Below are 25,570 nucleotides of genomic sequence, written 5' to 3'. Positions count from 1 at the left end.
AACTGAATCGCTTTTTTGTATCTTATGTTTTTAATTCACAAGTTGACCTTTGGGGGAGGGTCATTCTCATTCTAGAGAGCGTTTTGATAGGGGTGTATCCAATTTTTTTTGTCCAGAGTGCGTGATGATGCATTCTTTCTCTGTTTACCTGGAAGAGAAAGTGTACGTCAGCTGACTGACTTTTAGAAATATACTAGCATAGAGATGATGGAAATCACAGATACAGGAATAAAAACACTACAGTGTTGGCTTTCTAACAGATAAACCAATGCATGATGTGACCTCTTTGATTTAGGATACAGCCCAAGCGCCGCATTCATTAGTGTTTTGAAATCATTTCCTCGTCTGTTCGGCTTCCGCATTCTGTGTGTGTGTGAGAGAGAGATCAGGATCGCTGCATCGTGTCTGCGTCATCTGGCCCTTTCATTCATGAAAAGTGTGACGTGAGCAGTCTCCGCTCTACCGCCGCCCACTCAGACGATCTGCAGCTCTCTCTCTCTCTCTCTCTCTCTCTCTCTCTGTCTCTCTCTCTCTCTCTCTCTCTCTCTCTCTGTCTCTCTCTCTCTCTGTCTCTCGGCCAGCTCTTTCAGAAGGAGGATCATGCATGGCAGGGACATCATCTGTGAGTAATCCACTGCAATGTTGTGTGTCATGCTTAAACATTACTCTCTTTCTTCGCTCTTTCCTGTGTGTATGTATTTGTTTTTTATTTTGTTTATTTCTGATGGCCGTTTGGGGTTGAAGATGCCTTACTTGCGTGCATGTGTGTTGGTTGTGCATACGAGCTATATTTGTCTTGTGTTCGATGCGGTGCTTCTTTTATCACTGCCCTCTGCTGAAGGACAGATGGAGCAGCCGACAGGGATACACCACTACACACACACACACACACACACACACGCATATGTGTGCATACACAACTTAATGACTTGTCTTGGGGGAATCGCATGTCATGCATTTTAACAATGCATCTCTTTCCATTTCTTTTGTGTTGTCTAACTTGTCGAGATTAGTCATTTTAGATTACCTTGTGTTTATATCACAGGATAGTCATTGTTGCTTAAATTCAGCTAGAAATCATATAACCATATGAAAATGTATGTTTAAATGCTCTCTAGATTCAATTTTCTGTTTATTTAGATCTTGATGGATGTCAGCCAAAAGCTAAAATAGAGATAAAAAAGCATAGTTTTGATTGGATAAGCCTCATTCGTATAATAATCAACACATGTATATATGTTTATATGGTCATGCTTGAAAACTGTAAATAATGTAATGTAAATGATGTAATAACTTCCTCATTTTGACTTTCACAATAGCAATTTTTCAGTATTCAGTTCATAGTTCATGGTTTGGGTCGCACAGCAAAAAAACGGTTAGAATGATTTAACAAATTTTAACTTTGTTTAAATTTTTTTTTTTTAATAATTAAGTTCATTATTAATGTTTGTAATAATATTATATTTATATAATATTGTATTATTGCGTGATGTTACATAATGTTATTATGTTATATTATACCCTATTTATCCATGTGAAATAAACAAGTATGAAAGAACAATGAAAAATGAAATAATAAATAAATAGTTAATAATAGTTCTAAATAATATTATGTAGTATTTTGTTATTGCATTGTATTATATAATATGTTATATATATATAAAAAGTTATATATATATATTATTTAACTGTTAAAATAAGAGTAACAAATAAATGAGTTCATTTAATGCTAATAACAGTAAGATCTAACTTTGTGTAACTTTTGAACTATTTTATTTATCTGAAAATAAAGATTAATAAATAAGTAGTTAATAGTTTTTCCATCTAATCCTTAATTGTAATAAACATATTTATAATCACACCCTTACACACTTGTTTGTATGCATGTATGTATATTAGGGGTGTGCCTGAAGCCGAATACGTTATTCGGAAAGGCACGGATAATGGGTTCAAACGGATAACGAATAATTCTGCCCGAATACTCGGCTGAGGCTGCAGGACAGTCTGGTGTTTGTTAGGTAACAGGTGAGCCAGGGGATCAGCGCAATATATTACACAAACCTCCTAAAGTCACGCAATAATGAGTGTGTGAAGTGAATGAATGTAAACCTTATGAATGAAAAGAGCGCAAATCAAACACCGCATTGCTGTTGCCTCTCTGTGCATCTCTCAGAAATCAGAGCTTGCCAAGAGTAATATCAACTAAAATAATACATCATACATGTTCTACTATTTGTGTATATTTAAAAGGCAATGATTTAAACCTTATAGGCTAGAAAATTATACATGAATGAATGGAATAAGCACTGCGTGATCATCAATCAAACAGCCGCATTGTCGTCTCTTCACGTCTCTCAAAAACCAAACCAGCTCTCTGTCCAGAGTATAGGCTAATAATCAGCTTAGATACAGATATATTTTCTACTAGGCATACATGTTTGCTACTTTATCTTTTGCTGGTTTGCGTGGCACACGCACATTTGTTTAGTGAAGTTCAAAAAAGACTGCTTAAGATTTATGCGTAAAGAAAAAGTGCGCCTTGAATTAATTCAATCGTGTTCAGACGATTACTAAATGTTTGTAATGAAAGTTCTCTATTTGTATGATCAATTTATTTGTAGAAATTAATTTTATACTTTAGAACACTGAATAGGACAAATAATCAAAGCACAAATATTTCTTCATACTCTGTTCTCATTTTTTCCATACTTTTCTAGACCTCAAAATTACTTAAGGAAAATAGATAGCCTACTTTTTAGGAACCGGTGAGCAAAAAGAAATCATGTTGATTTACATAAACCTCTAATATTACAATCCAGTAGCAAGTGTGTAAAGTAAATGAGTGTATATTTTATAAATGAAATAAGCGCAAATGAAATAGCAGTGTTGCACTTGCACTTTTCCATGCATTTCCTGGAAATTACTTAAATCGATCTACATATTTCTAAACTGCATAGGAACCTTTACTGTTTTAATTAGAAGATATTTAAATATTTATGGATCACGAAAGGTCCCCAACATGGGACTCGAACTCTCGCTTGAAACTTTGTCTATAAAAGGGTATCAGCTACGACTGTTAGAAGATATTTAAATAAATGTTAATCATAATTTTTTTTTTAGTTAAACACCGCATATTTGTTCAGTGATAACTATGAAAAAAAAACAAAGTCTCTAAAACCATAACGGTTTTAGCAACTATAATTGTACAAAGTTCCGGTTCAAGCTCCGCCTACTTCCGGTTTTATCCGAATACAGATACGAATAATTTTGTGTTGTTACAGATACAAATACTGGCTTCGCTGCACACCCATAATGTATATATTCACGCACTGAATTTGTTTTTAAACTGGAAATTGGTAGTAAATTTCACAAATAAAAGAAACAAAAAAGCTACTCATTAAATTAAACATACCGTTTTGTAGTAGAAAAACGTAGTATTTCGTAGAGTATATTTAGTAGAAATGTTTGTTTATTTTGTTGTAAACTGTACATTGTTTTTTTTTTTCAACTTTGAAACAATTTTTTTTTACAGTTGCTATATACATATATGTGTGTGTGACCGTGTACATTTTCTTTTTCTATCGTTTCAGTGATATTTTTCTGTTATATTGTTAAAGGTTGTCCATCTTTCTTCCAGCTGGAATCGTGGAGAGTAGCTACGTTTGTTGCTAAGCGTGTTTATATAAACTCAGGCTGGCTGCCAGAGCTTTAAAACTACAGAGACGGAAAGAGAAAGGGAAAGAGAGGCTCATGTAGAGCAATACAAGATCTGCCTCAGCCGGTTTCTAAAGAAGGTGTGTGTGTGTGTGTGTGTGTGTGTGTGTGTGTGTGTGTGTGTGTGTGTGTGTGTGTGTGTGTGTGTGTGTGTGTGTGTGTGTGTGTGTGTGTGTGTGTGTGTGTGTGTGTGTGTTGAGTCCGCAGCAGCTAATGGAAGTGCCAATGTAAAGTATTGATTATGTGTCAGAACTGTAAAAGCTTGGGGAAAGACGAGAGAAAAGAGCTGGAAGAGCTTGTAATCTTGAGTCGTGTCATTGTAGTGTGTGTGCTGTAGCATGCAGCATCATCATCATCATCTCCCTGTGTGTGTGTGTGTGTGTTGCTGAAGAGGAGCAGCAGCTGGTCAGATGGAGTCGCTCCTCTCGTGTCCTTTGTTGTCGCTCTGGGATCTTTTCTTGTCAGAAGTGAGCTGAAGCATTTTCTTGCTCCTCTTTTCCTCCTAATTCTTTTCGTCTTCCCTCTGTGTCTTTGTAAAGTGTTAGTGTTAGAGTGCAGCAGTCCCTCCGGAAGTAAAAATCCCACCATAAACTGGTTTTGAACATTAAACCAAAGACACTGTGAGCTTATCAAGATTTACAAGATTGCTTATCGCTGTAATATAAAAAAATATATTTTTTCAAAGTTTGCCCCTGAATGGAAAAGATAGTTAAAAACGATTTAAACAAATTAATTCTGCTTGTTTCATGAATGAGGCCCATCGTCTGAAGTGTACTTTATAGTGTGTTAGGGCTGCACAATTAATCTAATTTCAAATCGTGATTACAATTATGGATGCCACAATTACATAATCATTCAAAGTGCAAATTAATCGTTCATAGTCCACTTATGTTATTCTGTGTGCTTAAGATGCGTTTTTTTTCTTTCTACATGTTATCTTAAGGGTTTTTCTCATTATTTTAGTTTTAGTATAACATTATACTACCAATTATATATTTTACATTTTTATAATTTAAAGAAGAAACTAATAGGATTTATAGTTGACATTTGAAGCTTAATGCTATAGAAAAGCACTAAAAGATTTTCAGTTAGAGTGTTTTTAGTTTATTTTCATAAAAAAAATACAGCATACAGTTGCTTTAAACATCATTCAGTGTAAATTGTGATTACCGTAATTGATAATCCCAATTACAATTTCAAGGGAATAACTGACAATTATTATAGTGCCCTATAGTGTATATCAAAAAGTACAGCATTGTGCCTTTTTCAGGGGATTTTGAGGGGATTTTTCTTGCAGGAAAATTAACGAGAAAAATATTTGCCGCTAAAAAAGTGGGCGGGGACTGTTGCACTCTGCAGTGATGTCAGATCATTCTGACTCACGATTGGCTGAAGTCAGGCTCAGCGTCTATCTATCAAACCTTTATCGAATGAGGTCTCGTGATGCTGGATCCCCGGGGCTCTGAGACTCCTGAGAGCCGATGGGATTGAATGGGGCCCGGCCCTGTGATGCGTAAAGGGCTGAGTGATGTTAGACTAATGCACAGCGTCACAGTATGTTTTCCTCCGTCTCTGCAGTCTGTTTTTAGCTGGCTGCTGCATCAGTGTTAATATGACTCACCTCACACTCCCACGATCCTCTAGCCATATTTACCGTGATTTACACTCGTTGCACTTAATAATCGCTCCTCTGCGGGTGAATGTGTGTAGGAGGAAAGAGCTGATGTTTGCCTACGGGTTACTGATAAGAACCGAACTGCGTTAACTGTGACCATCACACTGATCAGACTTACAGATGATGTGGACGGTATAGTTTGTACTACGCCGTTTGCATTGTTTTTAATATTTGAAAACAAACATACTGTGAGACCAGTGTAGTACGATTAATAGCAAGTGAACTGAAAATGAATCATGATGAATCTCTGTACTGAATCGGTTACAGCTGTTATTGAATCACTTTCTGAACTATGAGTGAACTTACTGGCAGTGGTGTCTTGAAATAAAGCAGATTTTATTTATATGCATTTTGTAAATATAAAAAAAAACTGTTATTACTAACTGTTCATATCATAATCTGTAGTTAAACATTTGTAAAATATTACACTATTATTTATCAGTTTATTTATTTTTTCTTTTTGTAAAACATTAAAATGAACAATATTTAGTTAAACATTTACAAATCATTACGTATTAAAACATATTATTTATTTTTTTATTTATACAGTGATACTAAAATTAATTGTATAGATGGAAAGAAGGGTGTATGGAGAGCAAAAGTTTTAATTGAATATCCAGCTGAAAGAAAGCTATATTATGATGTAGAGTTTGATCGTGACCTGATTCATGCCCCGATCAAAGCTTGTTCATCTCATCCAGCCCTGCTCCCGCTGAAGCTCCTGCGGCTGCGTTTCATTTGACGTCAGACTGCAGTGACTGCACTAAAGCAGATGTATTTAGGCCATTCGTGTCCCTGCGCTCTTATGATTTCAGCTTTAATAAACAGCAGCATTAGGATCCCAAAGCAGGAATAACTGTGCAGCCTCTGATCCGAACCTGGAATAAACCCAAAGCAGGATCAGCACTAGCTATCGTATGCATGTGTGTTAGATGTGTTTGCATGTCAAGGACCTCAATTTGAGCCCAAAATCATCATATTTTGATTAACTATAAAATTAGCATGGGCTGACATTACTAATATATAACAGTATTAACAATATTTGATATAAAACACAACAACACTGCAAAGATTTAAGAGCACTGTTTATTTGAACATTAGGTTTCCTGAAGGACATGTCATTGGACTAGTTGTGGTATCCTGTTTTTTGCTCATGAATATAAATGTATAATGTTTATGTTTTAACACTTTTCCTGGTTTAAATAAGTTAAAATGCACAGAAATTGACATTATTGCAGCTTCATATTACTTTCTAAATGATGATTCAAAATCATGCGATTCGTTATTTAAAAAAATGTATTTCTTAAAACAAGACACATTTACTTAAAGCAAAATTGAATAAAATTAAAACAAATTTTCATAGAATACATTCTCAAAGAAATTAGTTCTTTCATTTGTAAGAATGGGTCTAGTGTGTTTATTAAAACAAGTAATATTTGTCAATGGGAAAGGAAAAATTATATCTTTAAAATGCAATAAAATCTGTTAAGATAAAATCATTTATTTTGCTTTAAAAACTTCATAAATGTCATACTGAATAGAAGTAATTATTCAGAAATTAAAAACTTAAAGAGCTTTAGAAGCAAAAAAATACATTTCGATGGGAAAAGAAAACGTTTTTTCTTTAAAATGTTATGTATTAAAATAAAGTAACTATTTTGTTATAATAGCATTTCATTTCAGTTCATATACTGTAATTATTCAGAAATTTAAAACAAAATATTTGTCAGTGAGAAAAGAAAAATAAACATTTTGTTTTGCTTTAAATTATATATATATATATATATATATATATATATATATATATATATATATATATATTGCAAAAATAACAAAGTTTATATATTGTAATTATTAATAAATTAAAAAATAAGAGAATTAATTACATGCATTAAAATGTGACTGTAGCTTTGTATTATATTGCATTATAAGACATCTCTACAGCAGTATAATCAATTTCAAAGAGATGTTTGTTATTGGAATTGCTTGATAATTGGCTAAAAGCCTCAACAACTCAATTAGAGAGATCAATGCTGAAGTGATGATCTCTGTCCTGTGGGATCCTGATGCTCAGGTGCTGCTCTCATTGTTCCTGCGATTGATTGGTCTCTCGCAGCTGTCAGTCATGAGCTCGCAGCGTGTGATTGGAGGAGGGTGTGGCCGGTTTTCAGCTCAGACTAATTGTCTCTTTGTTGTAGTGGCAGCTGTGGATTCACCCTCGACCCCGACATGCACGATAAAATCACTGTGTGTGTTTGGGCTTTGCTTTGGCAGGGACCCTGAAAAATCATGATTACTTGTTACAGCACATTCATGGGTTTATTATGTTTAGAGCAAGAGTTTTCAAAAAGGTTCAAATGCACAGAAATTGCGGTTTTATTTTGCATTCTAAAAACTGGCTGGAAGTCATAAGATTAATCACAAATTAAAGATTAAAAGTTTTATTATAAAAAAAAATAATAATGTAATTATAAATACAAATTATTATTAATTTCTCCTACTGAGATTATTTTCCAGATTTTTCACAAATAGTATCTCAGTGGAAAAAATGTATCATTGTTTTTAGGAAATATTTTTCTGACTAAATAATCAAATTATTTGAAAGGCATTATATAAAACATGTTGTTGTTATTATTGTTTCCATTATTTTTCAGATTTTAAAATATTTTAAAGGAATAAGTTTTTTACTATTTCTGTTAACATTATACAAATTAAATAAAGATTTACAGATATTGACATCACTGCCTTTTCATTCTGCTTTCTAAACACTGGTTGCAAATCATAAGATTATTTTTTTTTTTTTATTCTATCTACAGAATTTTCCAGATTGTTAAATGAAATAATATTTTAATACAGTTAATTTATAGTTGTTTTTGTCAACATGATAAAATGATTTTACCTGTGTGTGTAACCGGTGCATTAGAGCTAACGTTAGCACCAAGCTAAGAGTTTTTTTAAAGTTAATAGTAAGCTTTTACTCAAATCTCACTGCAAACTAGCATCGAGTGTTTGGAATAACTTACTTATTTGTAGCTTTTTTTAAACAAAGCTTCCAGCTTGGCATTTCTCATGGAAACCTTGTTTATTGTTAAAAACACCCCAGTGTGTGTGTAGTAAACGAAACCATGCATCATTCATTCATACAGAGTATGACCGCGTAATACAAGTTAATGGTCACCAGATCATGTATGTCAGTGGAAAATGAATAGAAATGATGATTCTCTGTAAAGAAATATCAAGTAAACTAGTGTGAAAATTTCAGGATTTTTTTTTGATCAAAATAAGAACTAAAAGCTCTAATGGAAGCTGTTCAGCACGTGAGTGAGAGAGAGCGAGAGAGAATCTGTGCACTCTACACATGTTCTTTGTCTAGTTTGTATACCTGTTTGTTTTAGGTCTTTTGATGGATGTTATTTACATAGGAGTTCACAATGGTGTGGTGCAAGGGAACATCAGCGCATTGTGCTTTAAGCCTCTCTCTCTCTCTCTCTCTGTGTGTGTGTGTGTGTGTGTGTGTGTGAGAGACCCACCCACCCATTAATTTCTTTTCATCCTGTTGGGGACGTTTTCTTTTCCTGCTGTAGGGATGGGGGTTGTAAGGATAATTATATCGCTAACATACGGAATTAAAATATTATTATTATTTAATATTTATTTAATTATAGTTTTTATACTTAAAACTATACAATACTAAACAAAAATATTTGTATTATCTTTTGGTTATATGTAATTTCATTGTTTATTATTATTATTATTGAATATATTATTAAATTAAATGTTTACACTTAACACTAAGCAAGAATATTTGTCTTTTAAAATGTGAAATATAACATTTGTTTTTATTTAATATTAAATAATACTTTTACACTGATAAAATTATACAATAGTAATCAATATTATTATTATTTTGGTATTATTAAATGTTTTTTAATTAAATGTTATACTTAATACTGTACAATACTAAACAAAAGTATTATTATGAGTGAATATATTTTTAAATTGTATTTTTATACTTGACACTTAGCAAGAATATTTGTCTTTTTTTTTAAATATATTGTATGTTTTTATTTTAATATTAATACTTTTTATACTGATAAAATTATACAATACAAAACAAAATTATTATTCTTATCATTTTTATTCTTATTAATATTGGAAACATTTTAATCTTTTTCTTGATGTCTGTGTGAAATCAAAATATGTTTATTTAATTAACTATTTACATTTTTTTTAATGCATACAATTTCAAAGAAATTTTTTTCTTCATAATCTTTTAGCCAAATTCAGTAACCTGCAGTAGAAACCATTGTAACACACAGTGTTACTTTTAAGATCTGTTTTCGTATTTAAAGTACCGTACCACTAATTGAAGGCATTAATCAGCATATGTATATCTCAAGAAAGTGTGGATTAGTGGATTAAAGGTCTTGATAAATGTCTTTGTCTCTCTCTGTCTTTCTCTTTAGTTTCTGAATCTGACTCAGCTGCTCTCAGCATTATCATCGAACACATCTGAAGGTCCAGAAACATAATTCTTAACATTATTTCTATTAATACTTTGCTCATTAGTGAAAGTAGGCGGCTCATTTTCCAGTTGGACAGGAAGTGCATTGATAAAGCCCAGATATTATTTATAGCAGTGCTGCCACCCAAACCAATGAATAATTCACTGTCTTTAGATTGATGTCGACTCACAAGTGACATGACAGAACCCAGCCAGACTGATCCGGACTCCACAGGACTACACATGTACAACCAGAGATAAACTATTGTCGTGTGTGTGTGTGTGTGTGTGTGTGTGTGTGTGTGTGTGTGTGTGTGTGTGTGTGTGTGTGTGTGTGTGTGCGTCCGTCCATGGATTTTGCCAGGACTGGTGTTTTTGTACTGTACTGCACTGTAACTCAGAGACGGCGTGGAATTACACACACACACACACACACACACACATGTGTTTGCCAGTCACCTGAGCGACTCTCTCTGGTTTCCTGCTGCACTCTCGGCAGAGTTCTGTGAGACGCATGTGATGCATTATTGATGCACTGCTGCTGCTGCAGCTCTATCACACCCACTCACCAGATCACTTTACCGTGCAGAAATACCCCAAACAACCCACATTAATACCCCACTGTATATATCGGCACCATGTTGCCCTTTATAAACAATTTTATTAATTTTATTTGGTTTATTTGTTGTTTGTTTATTATTGTTTCATCATTTTAATTATATTTATTTATCTGTATTTATTTTCTATTTTTAATTGTTTATTTTTTTATTATATTATTAGTGATAGTTTTATTTATCTGCATATTTTTGTATTTTAATAACATTATTTATTTTTATTATTATTATTTTTATTATTTGTACATTTATTTTTTATTGTATTATTAGTAGTTGTTGTATTTATGTTTTTATATCCAATTGTTTTTTTTCTTGTATTATAATAGTATTTATCTATTTGTTTTTGTTTATTTCTCATTGGTTTTAGTATTCATTTAGGTATCGTTTATTAAAGATTTCCATTACTTTTACCATCATATACTGTAGCACTTAAGCATTTTTATATATTATGCAAATACAGTACTCTATACTTTTTGGTGACACTTTATTATAAGGTCCAATTCTTACTATTAACTAACTAGGGATACGCCGGTATCAAATGTTCATGTTGCGATTAATTGCTCATGCTTTTATCACGGTGTTCAGTATTACCACGGTATTGATATTTAGTTTTAAAAAAAAAGGTCATAATACAGTATAACAGGTTTAATAACTTTTTTCTTATAACAAAAATAACTGAACATACAATAAAGCATTACAGAAAAATATATAAAGTTTTACACGGATTAAAGTGCAAAAGAACTATAAAGACCAATAGGTATCACTTTACAATAAGACCTCATTAGTTAACCATCATCATCCACAATGAGCAACAGCTACATTTGCTACAGATGTTATTAATCTTTGTTTAAAAAAAAAAAAAAAAGCCTTAGTTCATGTTAGCTCATTAAATCACACAGTTGCAACTTTAGATTTTAACAGCGTGTTATTAAATATTGGAATGCCTGAGATTAATGAATGTTCTGAAGAATGTTTCATTGGCAGTTTGTTAACTAATGAAGCCCTAATGTAAAGTGTGAACGAACCAGAATCAAAACATGTTCAAACAATATCTAAGGCATGTTGTAGTCCAGAATAAAAAAATAAAAAAAGTTTGAAAATAAATAGCCTATTAAGTCTAAATATTTAATATTTGGCACTGTGATGAATATCATAGCGAAAAAACACAAATTTGAATTATTTAAAATTATTTAACTATTTTTTAGAATTTAGCACAGCTGCTTTATTTATGGGGTTTCCAGTGTAAAGGCTACTTTTTTCTACAGTTTAGCGCCATCTGCTGTCAGAGAGTGAATGTGTTTTCATTTAGCACGTCTCTCATGTGTTCCCCATGTGCTTCTCATGCGTGCTTGATGTCAGAGCACACATGCATCTTTCATGAAGCATACAACTGTGTTGTGCATTTTGACCAGTTGATGGGAATAGTATTCTTAAAATGCATTCCAAATTCTGAATAATTTATAATATATAATTATTCAAGGTATTTAGAAGTACCCACGATAACAATATTGTGCTGTTCATAACCGTGATATATCGCATTACCGAATGCCGGCACATGTCTATAACGAACTATTACAGCTTTTGCCCTTAAACTCTTAATTTGTTGCTTATTAATAGTTAGTAAGGTAGTTGTTAATAATGTTAATTTGAAGCTGCTGTGAGGTGCTGCAGTGTTGGGATGTTGTACAGAATTGTCATTAGCTGAATGTTCGAAGACCAGCTGGTCAGATGTGTTCAGGTTTGTGTGTGAGCTGCTGTTTCTCCTGTTTCTCTTGAAGTCTAATCAGAAGTGGAAAAGTGCAGCTCAGGTCCTGATCTGTTCAGCCAAATCTCTCCTCTTTCCTGCAGCTCTCATGGATTCGAATGTTATTTAAATTTAGACATTACGTTTTTTTCTTTTCTTTTTTTTTTAGGTTTGTTCTGTAAAAGATTCCTACTTTATATCTAATGTCCTGTATGTAATGTGCTTTGGCATTGTAAGGAAATGACTGGATCAACAGATTCATGTGTCTGTCGGTCTGTTTTGTTTGAGTTTTGCTTTGGTAACCGGCTGGTTTGTTTGGTCATGAAGATCAATAGTGACTGAGAATACAGCAGCTGTTAGAGGTGTATCAGTATGTGTGTTACCCACAATCCTCAGCCAAAACCTCTTGTTCAGTTCAACCTTTTGTCAGTCTGTTTGATTTATGTAATGTATCATAGGACATTTTATTGTGTTCTTTGTTTAGCATGATTTCTATGTCTCCCCATGAAAATGTATCTCCTCATAACAACGTTAAACATCAATGATCCTCTGATTGGCTGTGATCGTGTCGAGTAGCATTTACAATTTCAGTTTCAACAAACACCAGTGCAACGAATGCAGTAAACAATAAGCACGATCTGCATGGTTCAGTCATGCTACATTGCATGATGGGAAACCGTACATACACTACCAGTCAAAGTTTGGTAGTAAATACATTCTATTATACTATTCATGTTCAAATGTTCAAATGTTTTTTTTTTACTTCTGTTTAAATGCTTGAAAGTACTTATGCAGACTAATATAATTTTTATTTATATTTTATTATATATCATATTTTTATTCATTTATATATATTGTGTGTGCAATAAATAATTATTATATAATGTAAAATACAAATAAGTGTGTATGTATGTATGTATGTATGTATGTATATATATATATAAAATAAATAAATAAATAAATAATAGAAGTGATAATATATAAATAATAATAAATAGACAGAATACATACATTGATGTTAATGAATGCCCAAAGTGAACAGAGCCAGACAAAGAAGCTCAAATATAAGATTAAATTTGTTTTGGTGACTACAACATTTCTATTTGTGTTTTTTCAGAGTTTTCATCTCTTCACTGTTAAGCCCCATTCACACCAAGAACGATAACTATAAAGATAACGATAAAGAGAGAGTTCTAAAAATCTTTCTCAATATTAAAGAATAGCAGAGCCCTCACACCACAGCTATAACACTAAAGGCACAGAGAAACAATATCATTGGAATCACTTTCAGAACAGTTTTTCCAGCTGGTAAACGATACAAACATTGACACCCAATCAGAATCCATCATGCTATAATGAGCTAGAAAACTAAAAGCAGCAGACAAGCACGCTTAGAATTAACAGACGATATTGTTCCATGGTGCTAATATCGTTATAGTTTTCTTTATAATTATCTTCCTTGGTATGAAAATTAAAAAAATATAAACTTCAGACTGCTGGTCTGTATTTATCTTTTGATTAATTCACATAAAGTTTGCCGACCTTTGGTTCAGACACTAATGCAGGCAAAATTATTGCTGTTTTGGAAGAGTCGGTCTTGCGTAACTACAGCAGCAGATTATGGGAGGTGTGTGTGTGTGTGTGTGTGTGTGTGTGTGTGTGTGTGTGTGTGTGTGTGTGTGAGCATGAGCGATGTGAGCCAGATGTTTGGCTCTCAGAGCTTTTAATACTCGTTCTGCTTTAATCTCAAAGCAGCACTAATGCTGTCGATCAACAGAGACTGGATCACAACAATGGCTTCCCAAAATCTCTCTCTCTCTTATCTAAAGAGATAATCATTGTTAATGCAAATGCCTCCAATCCCTCTCCTGCTGTGTGCGGAATGAGATTGGAAATTAAAATGATCAACCATTTCAGTCTTTATTTAGCATTCAGAGCTGTAGTTGCTGTTTAAAATGATTGTTTGTATTTCTCAAATTCATTACATAGGGATAATTTTAACACTCTGTTCTGAAACCTAGTGAGCTGCCTATCTAGGCGCCACTTTGAGGCAACATACAGTAGTTAAGCTCATAATGTTAAGCCTGTTTCAAAAGTCTCAGACAGCATCACATGCACGTTTGATAGGTGCGGGTAATCCCAGAATGCATTGCGACAAATGTTTAAAATCCAGAATGTATATAATTAGTTTATTATATTTATGTTTTTTAAAGAAATTAGCACTTCTGTTTAGCAAGGATGCTATAAATGTATCAATAGTCACATTAAAGACATTTTTAGTGTTACAGAACATTTGTATATTTTCACATGCATGCTGGTTAAATGTATAAAAACAAGTTTATAATTTGTAACAATGGAATCAATTGTAATGTTTTACAGTATTTAATAATATTTTAAATATTTCATATATAAATATCATATTCATATAAATTTATTTTATAATACAATTACATATAATATATAATTAAAATTGCATTCATTAATACAAAAAAATCAGAGTTCAAAACATTTCAAATAAATTTCCACTTTCCTATTTACTCCTATAAATGTATTTATAATTTTACTATAAATTGAATATAGCAGTTATTATAAATATTATTATAAATATAAAAACATAAATTATTATATTATAAATCAATTAATTGCTAAATTATACATCAAAAAGTTATATTGAATTATTATATTGTATTGTACAATATATATTATATTGAATTATATTATCATAAAATTAAGTATAAAACATTTCATTATTAAAAAATTACATAATACAGTTATAACTAAAAAGGATACATTCAAAAGTTGAAACTATTTAAGTTGCCTCTTTTTTTTTCTTTTTTTTCTTTTCTTTTTTTAATTTATTTAAATAACTTTGCAATCATCACATTTTTTAAATCAACCATATTTGTCATTCCTTGTTTTTTTCTTCAGCATCTTGCTTCATGTTTGTGTTTTAAAAACTTTTTGTTTCCAAAAAAACATTGAAAAAAAGCTGTTTTTAAATGCCGTCTCTCTTTCTCCTGCAGGTGTGTCATAAACCCAGACAGAATTCATCTGTAAAGCCTGGCCACTCATTTCCCATCGGGTGAGGAGGGTGTCTGCCCATGCACACACACGGCACCATGGGAAGCTCCCCGGAGGTGCTGTCCTGGACGTCCTGTCCCAGCCTGCTGGTGGGGAAGCTGAAGGAGGAGCTGAAGCTCACAGTCGTCGGCGACTCCATCAAAAAAACTAACAGTAACATTTCTCCTCAAGCGCTGCTTCCTCCGGCGCCGCCTCCACCACAGATCATCTCAGACCTGGCTCCGCCCACCACCCTTCCTATGCCACTGCAGCAGCTTCAGCTTCCCTGCAGGGATGACGAGCCCGGTGGCACCAGCCCTCCGTGCACCGCCCTCAGCGAGGACTCGACGCGGGAGCAGGGACACTTCGAAAACAGCGTTCTGCAGCTGCAGGAACACGAGGAGGCCGAGACGCCGGGGTCCTGTGGTCACGGAGGCTGCGGAAGTGGTGGGGAGGAGAAAAACGATGATGGCAGGTGTCCGATGGACCACAGCGGAAACGACACACACAACCATCCGCAAGATGACATCAAACTGCACTTTCATAGAGCTGGGACAGGCAGCAGCGGATTTCTGGAGGGGCTGTTCGGATGTTTGAAACCCGTGTGGAATATTATTGGGAAAACATACTCAACCGAGTACAAACTTCAGCAGCAAGGTTAGTGACGAGTATTAAGAAAAAAAGTGGTTATTTTATTTTAAGATACAAATATCTCTGTAATTATTGGAGATATTTTCCCCATTTTTTTTTTTTACATTTTTGCATAATTGGATAATGGTTTTTTAATATTGATGTTAAAGTTAAAGTGATGGTGAATTTATCATTGTGTTAAAAACAGAGCTTAAAAATTGATTCCGCATATCGGTTATCGGGCAAATAAACATGCAAATAATCAATATGTTATAAAGACATTGATCTCTATTAATTTAGCATTCATATAATAGTAATTATGCATAATTTACACTTTTTACTTTAGTAAAAACATATAGCAAAGGGATTGTAAAATAAAGTGATACTGAAAATTTTTGTTTTCCCCCAATATTTAAGCATTTTTCCCTAAACGGATATGAGTTTTGTAATTTCAAATCTACCGATATGTTGTTGTTGTTGTGTTAAAAACAGAGCTAAAAACATTTTTGATTCTGCATATTGGTTATTGGGCACATAAACATGTAAATAATCTGTATTAGTTATAAAGAAATTGATCTCTATTTATCATGCATTAAAGTATTTTAAGTATTAATAGCATTTAAATAATAATGATTGTGCATTATTTACACTTTACTTTAGTAAAAACGTTATAACAAAGGGACTGTAAAATAAAGTTACTGAAAATTTCCGTTTTTCCCCAATATTTAAGCACTTTTCCCTAATCGGATATGAGTTTTGTAATTTCAAATCTACCGATACGCTGTTATCATTGTGTTAAAAACAGAAGTAAATAAATAAACATTGGTTCTGCATATCGGTTATCGGGCACATAAACATAAAAATAATCTGTATTGGTTATTAAAAGATGTATCTGTATTATACATTTAAATAATTTGAGTAAAAGTAACATTTAAATAATTTTACATTTAGTCATTTGGCAGGCTCTTTTATCCAAAGCGACTTACAATGGAAGCGATCTCTTCCATCTTTATTTGACGCTCTAACTCTAACATTCTTTATTCTAATTATATTTTTAACTGTAAAATAGTGTTACCAAAAAAAAAAATTCCTCAATATTTAAGCATTTTCCGTAATTGGATATCGATTTTGTAATATCAAATCTACCAGTGTGTTGTTGTCATTGTCTCAAAAACAGAAGTAAAACAAATGAATATCAGTTCTGCATATCTGTTATCGGACACATAAACATGCAAATAGTCTATGTTGGTATTGTGTTATAAAAATTTATATCTCTAGTAATTATACATTTAAGTAATTTAAGTAATAGTAACATTTTATTAGTAATTATTTATAATTTACTGTTTTTACTTCGTAAAACAAAAATGTGTAACAAGGGCACTGTAGAAATAAAGTGCTACAGAAAAGTGTAACCATTTTTGTTTTGTTTTTTCGTTTTTTAAGCAGTTCTAAAAAAAAACAATTCTGCAGCAATCTTACTTTTAAGCAATGTAAGTATGCGTAATTATGCATGATTTGCAGTTTTGGTAAATTGTAGTTAGTAATGTAATCTATAAAATTACATATTTTAGGTAATGTATTCTAATTTACTTTTTGACTACTTTTTGAATACATTTGACTTATCATTATCACATGGATTTAAATAGGATTATTTGTAGAGTTGTTCCGATTCCGATACTAGTATCGGAAATATCTCCGATACCACAACAAATTCTGGCATCGGCATCGGTGAGTACATGAACCCATATACCGATCCGATACCATTTTCAAGACCTAGTTATGAACGCTAGCTTTGCCTAACCGCTGCACGGTTCTTCTTCGCTGCTCAGAATGCATTGCAAACACAGGACGATGTGCTGTAATGCCACAAGCAACCCCTGTTTAGGGCAGCGAAGAAGAAATGAAAACGCGTTAGCAGCACTGATCTATATATGACTGGATCGCTCATCGCGTTCTAAACTGCCAACAGACAGTGAAGCCGCTTCTATATTACAGATCAGTGGTTAGCAGTATGTCCACTGTTTAGCAGTATTTCAGACTGGACCAACCAGACAGTAAAACGGCGACTAGGGATGCCACAAGTACTGGCACTTCACTACCAAGACGGTGCTGAAAATTTTAAAATGTGATGATACCAGCGTCTCTGTAGAACCAGTAGTAAGTTTGAGTATATTCGTTACCCGCAGCTGCGTTCAGTCGCTTCCGTGTTAGTCTAAGCGCAGGGCTCCAGACTGTAGCCGAATATATATACTAGTGTCTGTGAATATTAAACTGCAAAATACTATTTAAATATTACTCCTGCAAAGTCTACATCTCTGTGGGAGACATGCGCAGATGCACGGGAGCTCGCTGTTTTGTGGCTTCTGCCGTGTGTCACTATATGAGGACATGAACGCATAAACCGTCACTTCATGAGAATTTAACGTTTCATTTGAGAAAACTGTCATATCATAAACACAGACACTCAAAGATCTTCATGGCGAGTAAATTGACAATATATTAAGCTACTGTTGTAGCCTACAGTAGATTTAGCTACGTCTCTATGTAGTAATAATACGTCTCTATTAATAATAATAATTATGCCTAGACGGTTGCTTGTTTTTTACTTGTTTTGTTGTAAAGAGATTATCTGATTAATATAGAATTTTTTATATTCCTAGACTTATTTGTTGCAGTTTTTTATACACTAATATTGTAAAACTAAAATACTAAAATACCTTTTTTAGTTTGCGGTGTTAGATTTTTGGCTGCATTTGAAGTTCTTTTTCGCTTAAGAAATTAAATAATATTACTGTCAAATTCATGTCAGATAATAAAAATACTGTAATAAATACAGTAGTTAACCATGTATTTGTTCATGTTTTATCAAGGGATAAGTCTGGAGCACACCATAAAATAATTCTAGAAATTTACACAGGGCTAGTAGTATATACAGCTGTATATACAGATACACACCCAGGTATCGGATCAGTACTCGGTATCGGCCGATACCCTGAGCCCAGGTATCGGAATCGGTATCGGGAAGAGAAAAAGGGTATCGGAACATCTCTAATTATTTGGTACCGTATTGATAAAAATATGAAGAGAAAGAAAATGCATGTTATTACTATTGTTTGTTATATGCAACATGAAGTGCATTAAACATTACTCTAAGTCAGGGTTTCCCAAACTGGAGTTTGTGAGTTTATGAAAAGCTAATACCTAAATAAATCATAAAAATGTTAAATTAAAGAAACAAACTGGTTTTGAAATGAAGACAATCAAAATAAAATCCTTTGGGTGAGCTCTCCCTCTAATTGTGCAGTATGTTGAGGGTGTGTTCTGATGGGTCAGTAGACATGTGGGAGGTGCCGTTTGAGGAGATCTCTGAGCTGCAGTGGCTGGGCAGCGGAGCTCAGGGCGCCGTGTTCCTCGGGAAGTTTCGCTCCGAAGAGGTCGCCATCAAGAAAGTCCGAGAGCAGAAGGAGACTGATATCAAACACCTGCGCAAGCTGAAGCACCCCAACATCATCAGCTTCAAGTAGGTGGCAATGAAAGACCAGCTAGTGGCAGTCAATATGCAGTTTTGAGTTTGACACTAAAGCGTGCCGTTTGTGTTTCAGGGGTGTTTGCACGCAGGCCCCGTGTTACTGCATCATCATGGAGTACTGTGCTCAAGGGCAGCTGTATGAGGTTCTCAGGGCCGGTCGTAAGGTCACACCACGGCTGCTGGTGGACTGGGCCTCAGGGATCGCCAGCGGCATGAACTACCTGCACCTCCACAAGATCATCCACAGAGACCTCAAGTCACCAAAGTAAGACCTGTGGGATTTGGGATTATTTTATATTATATATATATATATATATAATATTCAACTTTTATATTTTTAGTTATTTAGGTATGTGCTTTTGTCAATTTGAATATTTAATATTATTTAAATGAACAGTTTTAATATTTTATTATATTTTAATATTAATATTTCTAATATTTGATATTTAAATTTTTATAATTTTATAAAAAATATGTATTTATTTTTTTTTATTTATTTTCCTTTATTCAAATAGATTTAACATCACTGCACAATAAAAAATAAGAAAAACATTCAATAACATACAAACACATAAAACACATGATGCCAGCTTGTGAGTCACATAATTAATAGTTCAGAAGTTACAAAAATCTAATCTAATAGTTCATAAGAAATGTAATAGTTCAGATAATATAATATTTCAGAAATTATATAGATTAAAGGATATAAAATCCTGCCTTCAACAGATTTTTATTCATTTTATTATTTAAAATGTAATCTTATTTAATATTGATTTAATATTTACCTTTCTTACAGCACTAATATTTAATATACAAAATAATACTGGGGTAAATTCGTCTCACAACATAACAGTTGTATCCAGATTTTTAATACAATATTAGTGTTAGTTTTTTTTTTTAACCTAATATTTGTATTTTATTTTATTAGAAAAAATAATGCATACTTTATCAGATGCATAAAATGCTCAAATTCACCTAAAAGCACTCAAATCACATACAGTATAGTTTATATGGAAATACTGTTAATGGGTAATACCAATGTGTTCTGCTTCCCTAAATGTGTGTGCTTTCTTTTGCAGTGTGCTAGTCACTCAAAATGACAACGTGAAGATCTCAGACTTTGGGACCTCTAAAGAGCTCAGTGACAAGAGTACGAAGATGTCATTTGCGGGTACGGTGGCCTGGATGGCTCCGGAAGTGATCCGGAATGAGCCGGTGTCAGAGAAAGTAGACATCTGGTGAGTGTGAATTAATACAGTGACATTGATAAAAAAATCCTAAATATTTCTTGAGCGATAAATCAGCAGTCAGAATGATTTCTAAAGGACCATGTGACACTGAAGACTGGAGTAATGAAGCAAAAAAATGTTTTCACATAGTAAATTGTAATAATATTTCATTGTTTCTACAATATTTTTGATCTAATAAATGCACTCTCGGTGTGCAGAAGAGACTACTTTCAAAAGCATTAAAACCCTTCATTGACCTCAAGTGTTTGAGCAGCAGTGTAAGCACTGAATACTAATTGTTGTGTGTTTGAAAGGTCGTTTGGGGTGGTGTTGTGGGAGCTGCTGACCGGTGAGATCCCCTATAAAGATGTGGACTCGTCTGCTATTATTTGGGGTGTGGGCAGTAACAGCCTCCACCTGCCCGTGCCGTCCACCTGTCCCGACGGCTTCAAGATCCTCATGAAACAGACCTGGTGAGACTCAACGCCATCTACATCCAATGCTGGGTAGTTACTGCTGATAACGTAGTGTTCACACACGTAATCTAAAGTAGTCAGAATGCATTACCTATGTTTGAGTTAAATATTGCTAGGATGTTTTTCCTAGTTGCTAGGTAGATTTTACCGCGGAATGCTGTGATTGGCCAATCAGAATCCAGGATTTCCAAGACTTCTCTAAAACAGGGTTTTGGATTGATTGGTTGATTGAGATTGTGTTCTTGTTGTACCTTCAGGCAAGGTAAACCCAGAAACAGGCCGTCCTTCAGGCAGATCCTCCTCCATCTGGACATCGCCTCGGCCGATGTACTCGGGACACCACAGGAGACCTACTTTAAATCTCAGGTGAGCAAATGTTGACTTCTACTCTGACTTCTGCTGAATTTCAACTAGAAAGAGTCACTGTGTGGTCCTGCGGCATCACTACAGAATGAAAGAAATGCAATAGCAACATGAACCACTTATCCAGTGGTTTCTCATTTCTCTAATAGTTGTATAAATAAGAACAACATCGCTAAAATCAAATTGCAGATTGCATTTAACGAACATGCAGCATGAAAACTTTAGTGTGATTCAGGAACAAATGACTCAGTCTTGTAATGAATCTGTCAAAAAGAATCACAAATCAGCTTCAAATTTTCTGAGTTAGTTGTTTGATTCATCTAAAAGAGTTAATTAAACCATTATGGGATGTTAATTGTTGAAAGTATACCCAGAATTGTTTGATTATTGATTTCCATTTATTGATTTCATGTGGGACTAGTGTTGTTTCAGGATTATTTATAAATATTTTTATAATTGTTTTAGTAATTAATTTGAATGCTTTTTTGTTGTTTTGTAGTTTTAGCTTTTGTGATATTTTCTTTTTAACTTGAATTTATATTTCAGTTTTAGCTGTAATCATTTTTTTAAGTTAATTTTAATTAAGTCAACATTTGCATTTTTTTTCTAAAACGTTTAATCTAATGTTTATATTTTACTTTTATTGCAATTACTGAAAACAAGTTGAAACAACTTTTAATAACTGTGTCTGTTCTCTGTGGCAATTAGCTTTTATTTCAATATTGTAATTTTTTTAATACTTTTTTTGTCATTTTTATACATTTTTGCTAGGGATGCACCGAAATGAAATTTCTTGGCCGAAACCGAAAACCGAAAAAGAGAAAGAAATTATGCCAATTATTAGTACCATTGTATTTATTGCTATGACCGTTTACTAAAATTAAGACATTGCAATTGCATAAATTAATATTAAAGTTTCAAAGATAATTACAATTGAATTACATAAATTATTTAAAAAAAAAAAAAACATAAAAATACATAATTACAAATTATGCAAATATTTATTAAGCACATTGCAACAATGCACAGTATTAAAATAAAATTAAAACAAAAGATTTATCCCACTCATGTGTATATTAAATAATAATGTACAGGCCTACTGGCCTGCAGAAAGGTTTTAAAATGAACTGTTCTCTCATAAAAACAAAGTGCATTTAGGTGAAGTGCATTTGAAATTTTTCTCTGTAGGACTAGAAAGTGCATTACTTCTCCAGTATAGGCAAGACTGTTATCACTTCTGGGGATGGAGAGTTCAGACAGATAACCATCTAGCTGTTGAGCAGTTGAGCTTGTCATCTGCCTGACATTTGAGAAATATTTGAGAGAGTGTATTTAAATAGGGCCAGGGCATAAATAAACATTTTTATCAAATTAAAGCAGAAATCTAGCAGAAATATGGCTACAATCTGATTTTATGTATGTATATGTGTATATATATATATAAGCCTAAGAACAAAATAGCCAAAGTATTATTATTATTTGAGGCACTTTCTTTCAGAATTCACTTTTCACTTCGTAGTCCTTCTCAATCTCTTTGTTAGGAGACGCTTTAGTGCTGCGAATAAAGGAATAAGAAGAGAGAGAATGTTCTCACTGGTGTGAAGTGAATGTTGCGGGGAGCTTGTGGTCTGCGCTATGCAGGTGCACGTGCAGGTCGCGGTTTCTGTTTGCGTCATCACAACATTTCGGCCGTGTTGTTTCGGTGATTTAAAAGTCTATCGGCCGAAAACCGAAAATGCCATTTTCGGCCGAAAATTTTCGGTGGCCGAATATTCGGTGCATCCCTAATTTTTGCTTTTTAATTTCTATTTAGCTTGAATTTATTTTTATTTCAGTTTAAGTTAGAGTTTTATATCAGATAGTTGCTAAATCGACATTTCCTAATTTTATGTTTTTTATATATATATATATATATATATATATATATATATATATATATATATATATAATTTTTTTTTTACTTTTTTAGATTTTAATTTAATAAGCTTTTTTCAATTACCAAAAACACTTAATACTTTTAATGGTCACACTTTACAATTCTCACTATTAACTACAACTTTTGCCTCAAACTCCTAATTTGCTGCTTATTAGGTAGTTATTAAGTTTAGGATTAAGGGTCTAAAATATGTTCATGCAGAAAAAGGCAATAATATGTGCCTTATAAGTCCTAATAAACTGCCAAAACGCTACTATTCATGCTAATCTTCCCCAAACTAAAGTGTTAATATTTGATTTCACCTTAACAATCTTGTCTGTGGCAGGCGGAGTGGAGAGAGGAAGTGAAGAAGCATTTTGAGAAGATCAAAAGCGAAGGCACCTGCATCCACCGACTGGACGAGGAGCTGATCCGCCGCAGAAGAGACGAGCTCAGGTGATGAACACTAGAACACAGAGCGGGACGGAGAGAGCTGGAGCTGGAGCTGGAGCTGACTGTGTTGTGTGTGTTTCAGACACGCTCTGGATATCCGAGAGCATTACGAGAGGAAACTGGAGCGAGCTAATAACCTGTACATGGAGCTCAGCGCTATCATGCTGCAGCTGGAGGTGCGAGAGAAAGAACTGCTCAAGTGAGTCCTTTCTGCTCCGCTAAAGAAGCTAATTCATTCATCAACTTAAGAATTAAAGTAATTAAATAAAATAAATCACAAAAACTATTATTTCTTTAACGGCCTTGTTATGTGGACATTAGCCGATATCAGAGAACCGTGAACATGCAAGTGTGTTTTTAAATGATTGAAATATTTACTTAAAATCTCTCAGGGTGAGAACAGAATTGAGAGATGTCACAAATACTTTTTTTTTCTTTTTTATTCTGTGACAGAAACAAGCTTTCCATATCCAACCAACTGATCATTGTAGTCAAGTTTGTGCGAAACGTTTGAAATCAAATACAGTATATTAAATATTTACCTACAGATATTTGACTTGAGCATGAAAAGTGCCATATTCAAATGTGATGATTATAATTCATTCAAAATTTCAAACTGATTTAAAACAAACTGAAATGAATCAAACTAATGTATTTGTATTATTTTAATAATAAGTTTATATATCTTAGTCTTAACACAATCATGCAAGTCAGGAAACAAGGATCAATAAACGAGTTAATATAATCTCATTAAGTATGGTCGTTCAGTTTGCATTGTATCTAATTTTGCGTGAATTACTTCTGGTAGTTTAATCCAGTAATGAGTCAAGAGATTTTAAAATAGAGTACTTTCAGTTCATTCCTAACACTGGAAATGTAAGAGGTCAGCTGGATGTTTCATGCATACTGTGCACAGTAATCATACTTTATACTGCAGAAAAAGCTTTTCTGATGCTGAATATGCTGTCTCTCTCTCTCTCTCTCTCTCTCTCGTTTGTCTGTTTATTGGCATGAAATGACTCATGAAAGTATGTAATGAGTCTGAACTCTGACCCTGTCTGTGCCTGAACGCAGACGTGTCTCTGAAACTCTTAATTAAATCTAATCTGCTTAAATCTGGACCCGGCTCGTGCCGTTTGCATGACCCACATTCTCACTGAATGAGCACACAACGATCATTCAGTCAAATCTCACTTCTGCTTTTACTGGATCTGAGTGTTTCCCGTGTTTTATTCCAGGAGGGAGCAGGCTGTGGAGAAGAAGTATCCCGGCACGTACAAACGTCACCTGGTTCGGCCTATTGTGCGGCCCAATGCTGTTGAGAAGCTCATTAAGAAGAAGAGCAGCATGAACCATAAGCCCGGGACACAGCAGCCAAAGAGGTGAGCGATCCGTGAAGATGCAGCACATGTGCTGTTGTGGTGCCTATATCATGATATGTTTAATAGTTTAATCAAGGGATCATAAAATATGTAATGAGGGAACTGCAGGGGGTTGTGAGTTGAAAGGCTAGCAATGAATTAAACATTTATTAAATTTAAAACAAATGAATAATTAATTGAAATATTAAATCATATAAATAATAACTTAAATAATTTCTTAAATTAAGTTCTAGACTAAGTACTTAAGTTCTAAGTACTAAACACAATTGTTAAAATACATTT

The 25,570-nt window shown here is 33.5% G+C and overlaps 1 protein-coding gene across 3 annotated transcripts in view; it reads left to right on the top strand.

The window, feature by feature from the left end:
- The window catches only part of LOC132095547 (mitogen-activated protein kinase kinase kinase 13-like), a 62,838-nt gene that overhangs the window by 29,914 nt on the left and 7,354 nt on the right, over window positions 1–25,570 (top strand). The window contains exons 1-10 of one of the 3 annotated variants that reach the window (XM_059500653.1): window positions 545–622; window positions 15,275–15,968; window positions 19,275–19,461; window positions 19,544–19,735; window positions 20,550–20,708; window positions 21,014–21,172; window positions 21,433–21,541; window positions 23,800–23,909; window positions 23,989–24,105; window positions 25,145–25,288. In XM_059500653.1, the coding sequence (XP_059356636.1) occupies window positions 15,353–15,968; window positions 19,275–19,461; window positions 19,544–19,735; window positions 20,550–20,708; window positions 21,014–21,172; window positions 21,433–21,541; window positions 23,800–23,909; window positions 23,989–24,105; window positions 25,145–25,288 (1,793 nt within the window). In that variant the 5' untranslated portion in view covers window positions 545–622; window positions 15,275–15,352. Of the gene's footprint in view, window positions 1–544; window positions 623–15,274; window positions 15,969–19,274; window positions 19,462–19,543; window positions 19,736–20,549; window positions 20,709–21,013; window positions 21,173–21,432; window positions 21,542–23,799; window positions 23,910–23,988; window positions 24,106–25,144; window positions 25,289–25,570 lie in introns of those variants that run through there. The other 2 variants (XM_059500652.1, XM_059500654.1) reach the window with 2 other exon arrangements.

This window comes from Carassius carassius, chromosome 19 (assembly GCF_963082965.1).
Source record: "Carassius carassius chromosome 19, fCarCar2.1, whole genome shotgun sequence".
In the NCBI taxonomy this organism is placed as follows: domain Eukaryota; kingdom Metazoa; phylum Chordata; class Actinopteri; order Cypriniformes; family Cyprinidae; genus Carassius; species Carassius carassius.
The sequence above is the reverse complement of the archived record's forward strand: the minus strand, read 5'-3'. Positions and strand labels throughout refer to the sequence as shown.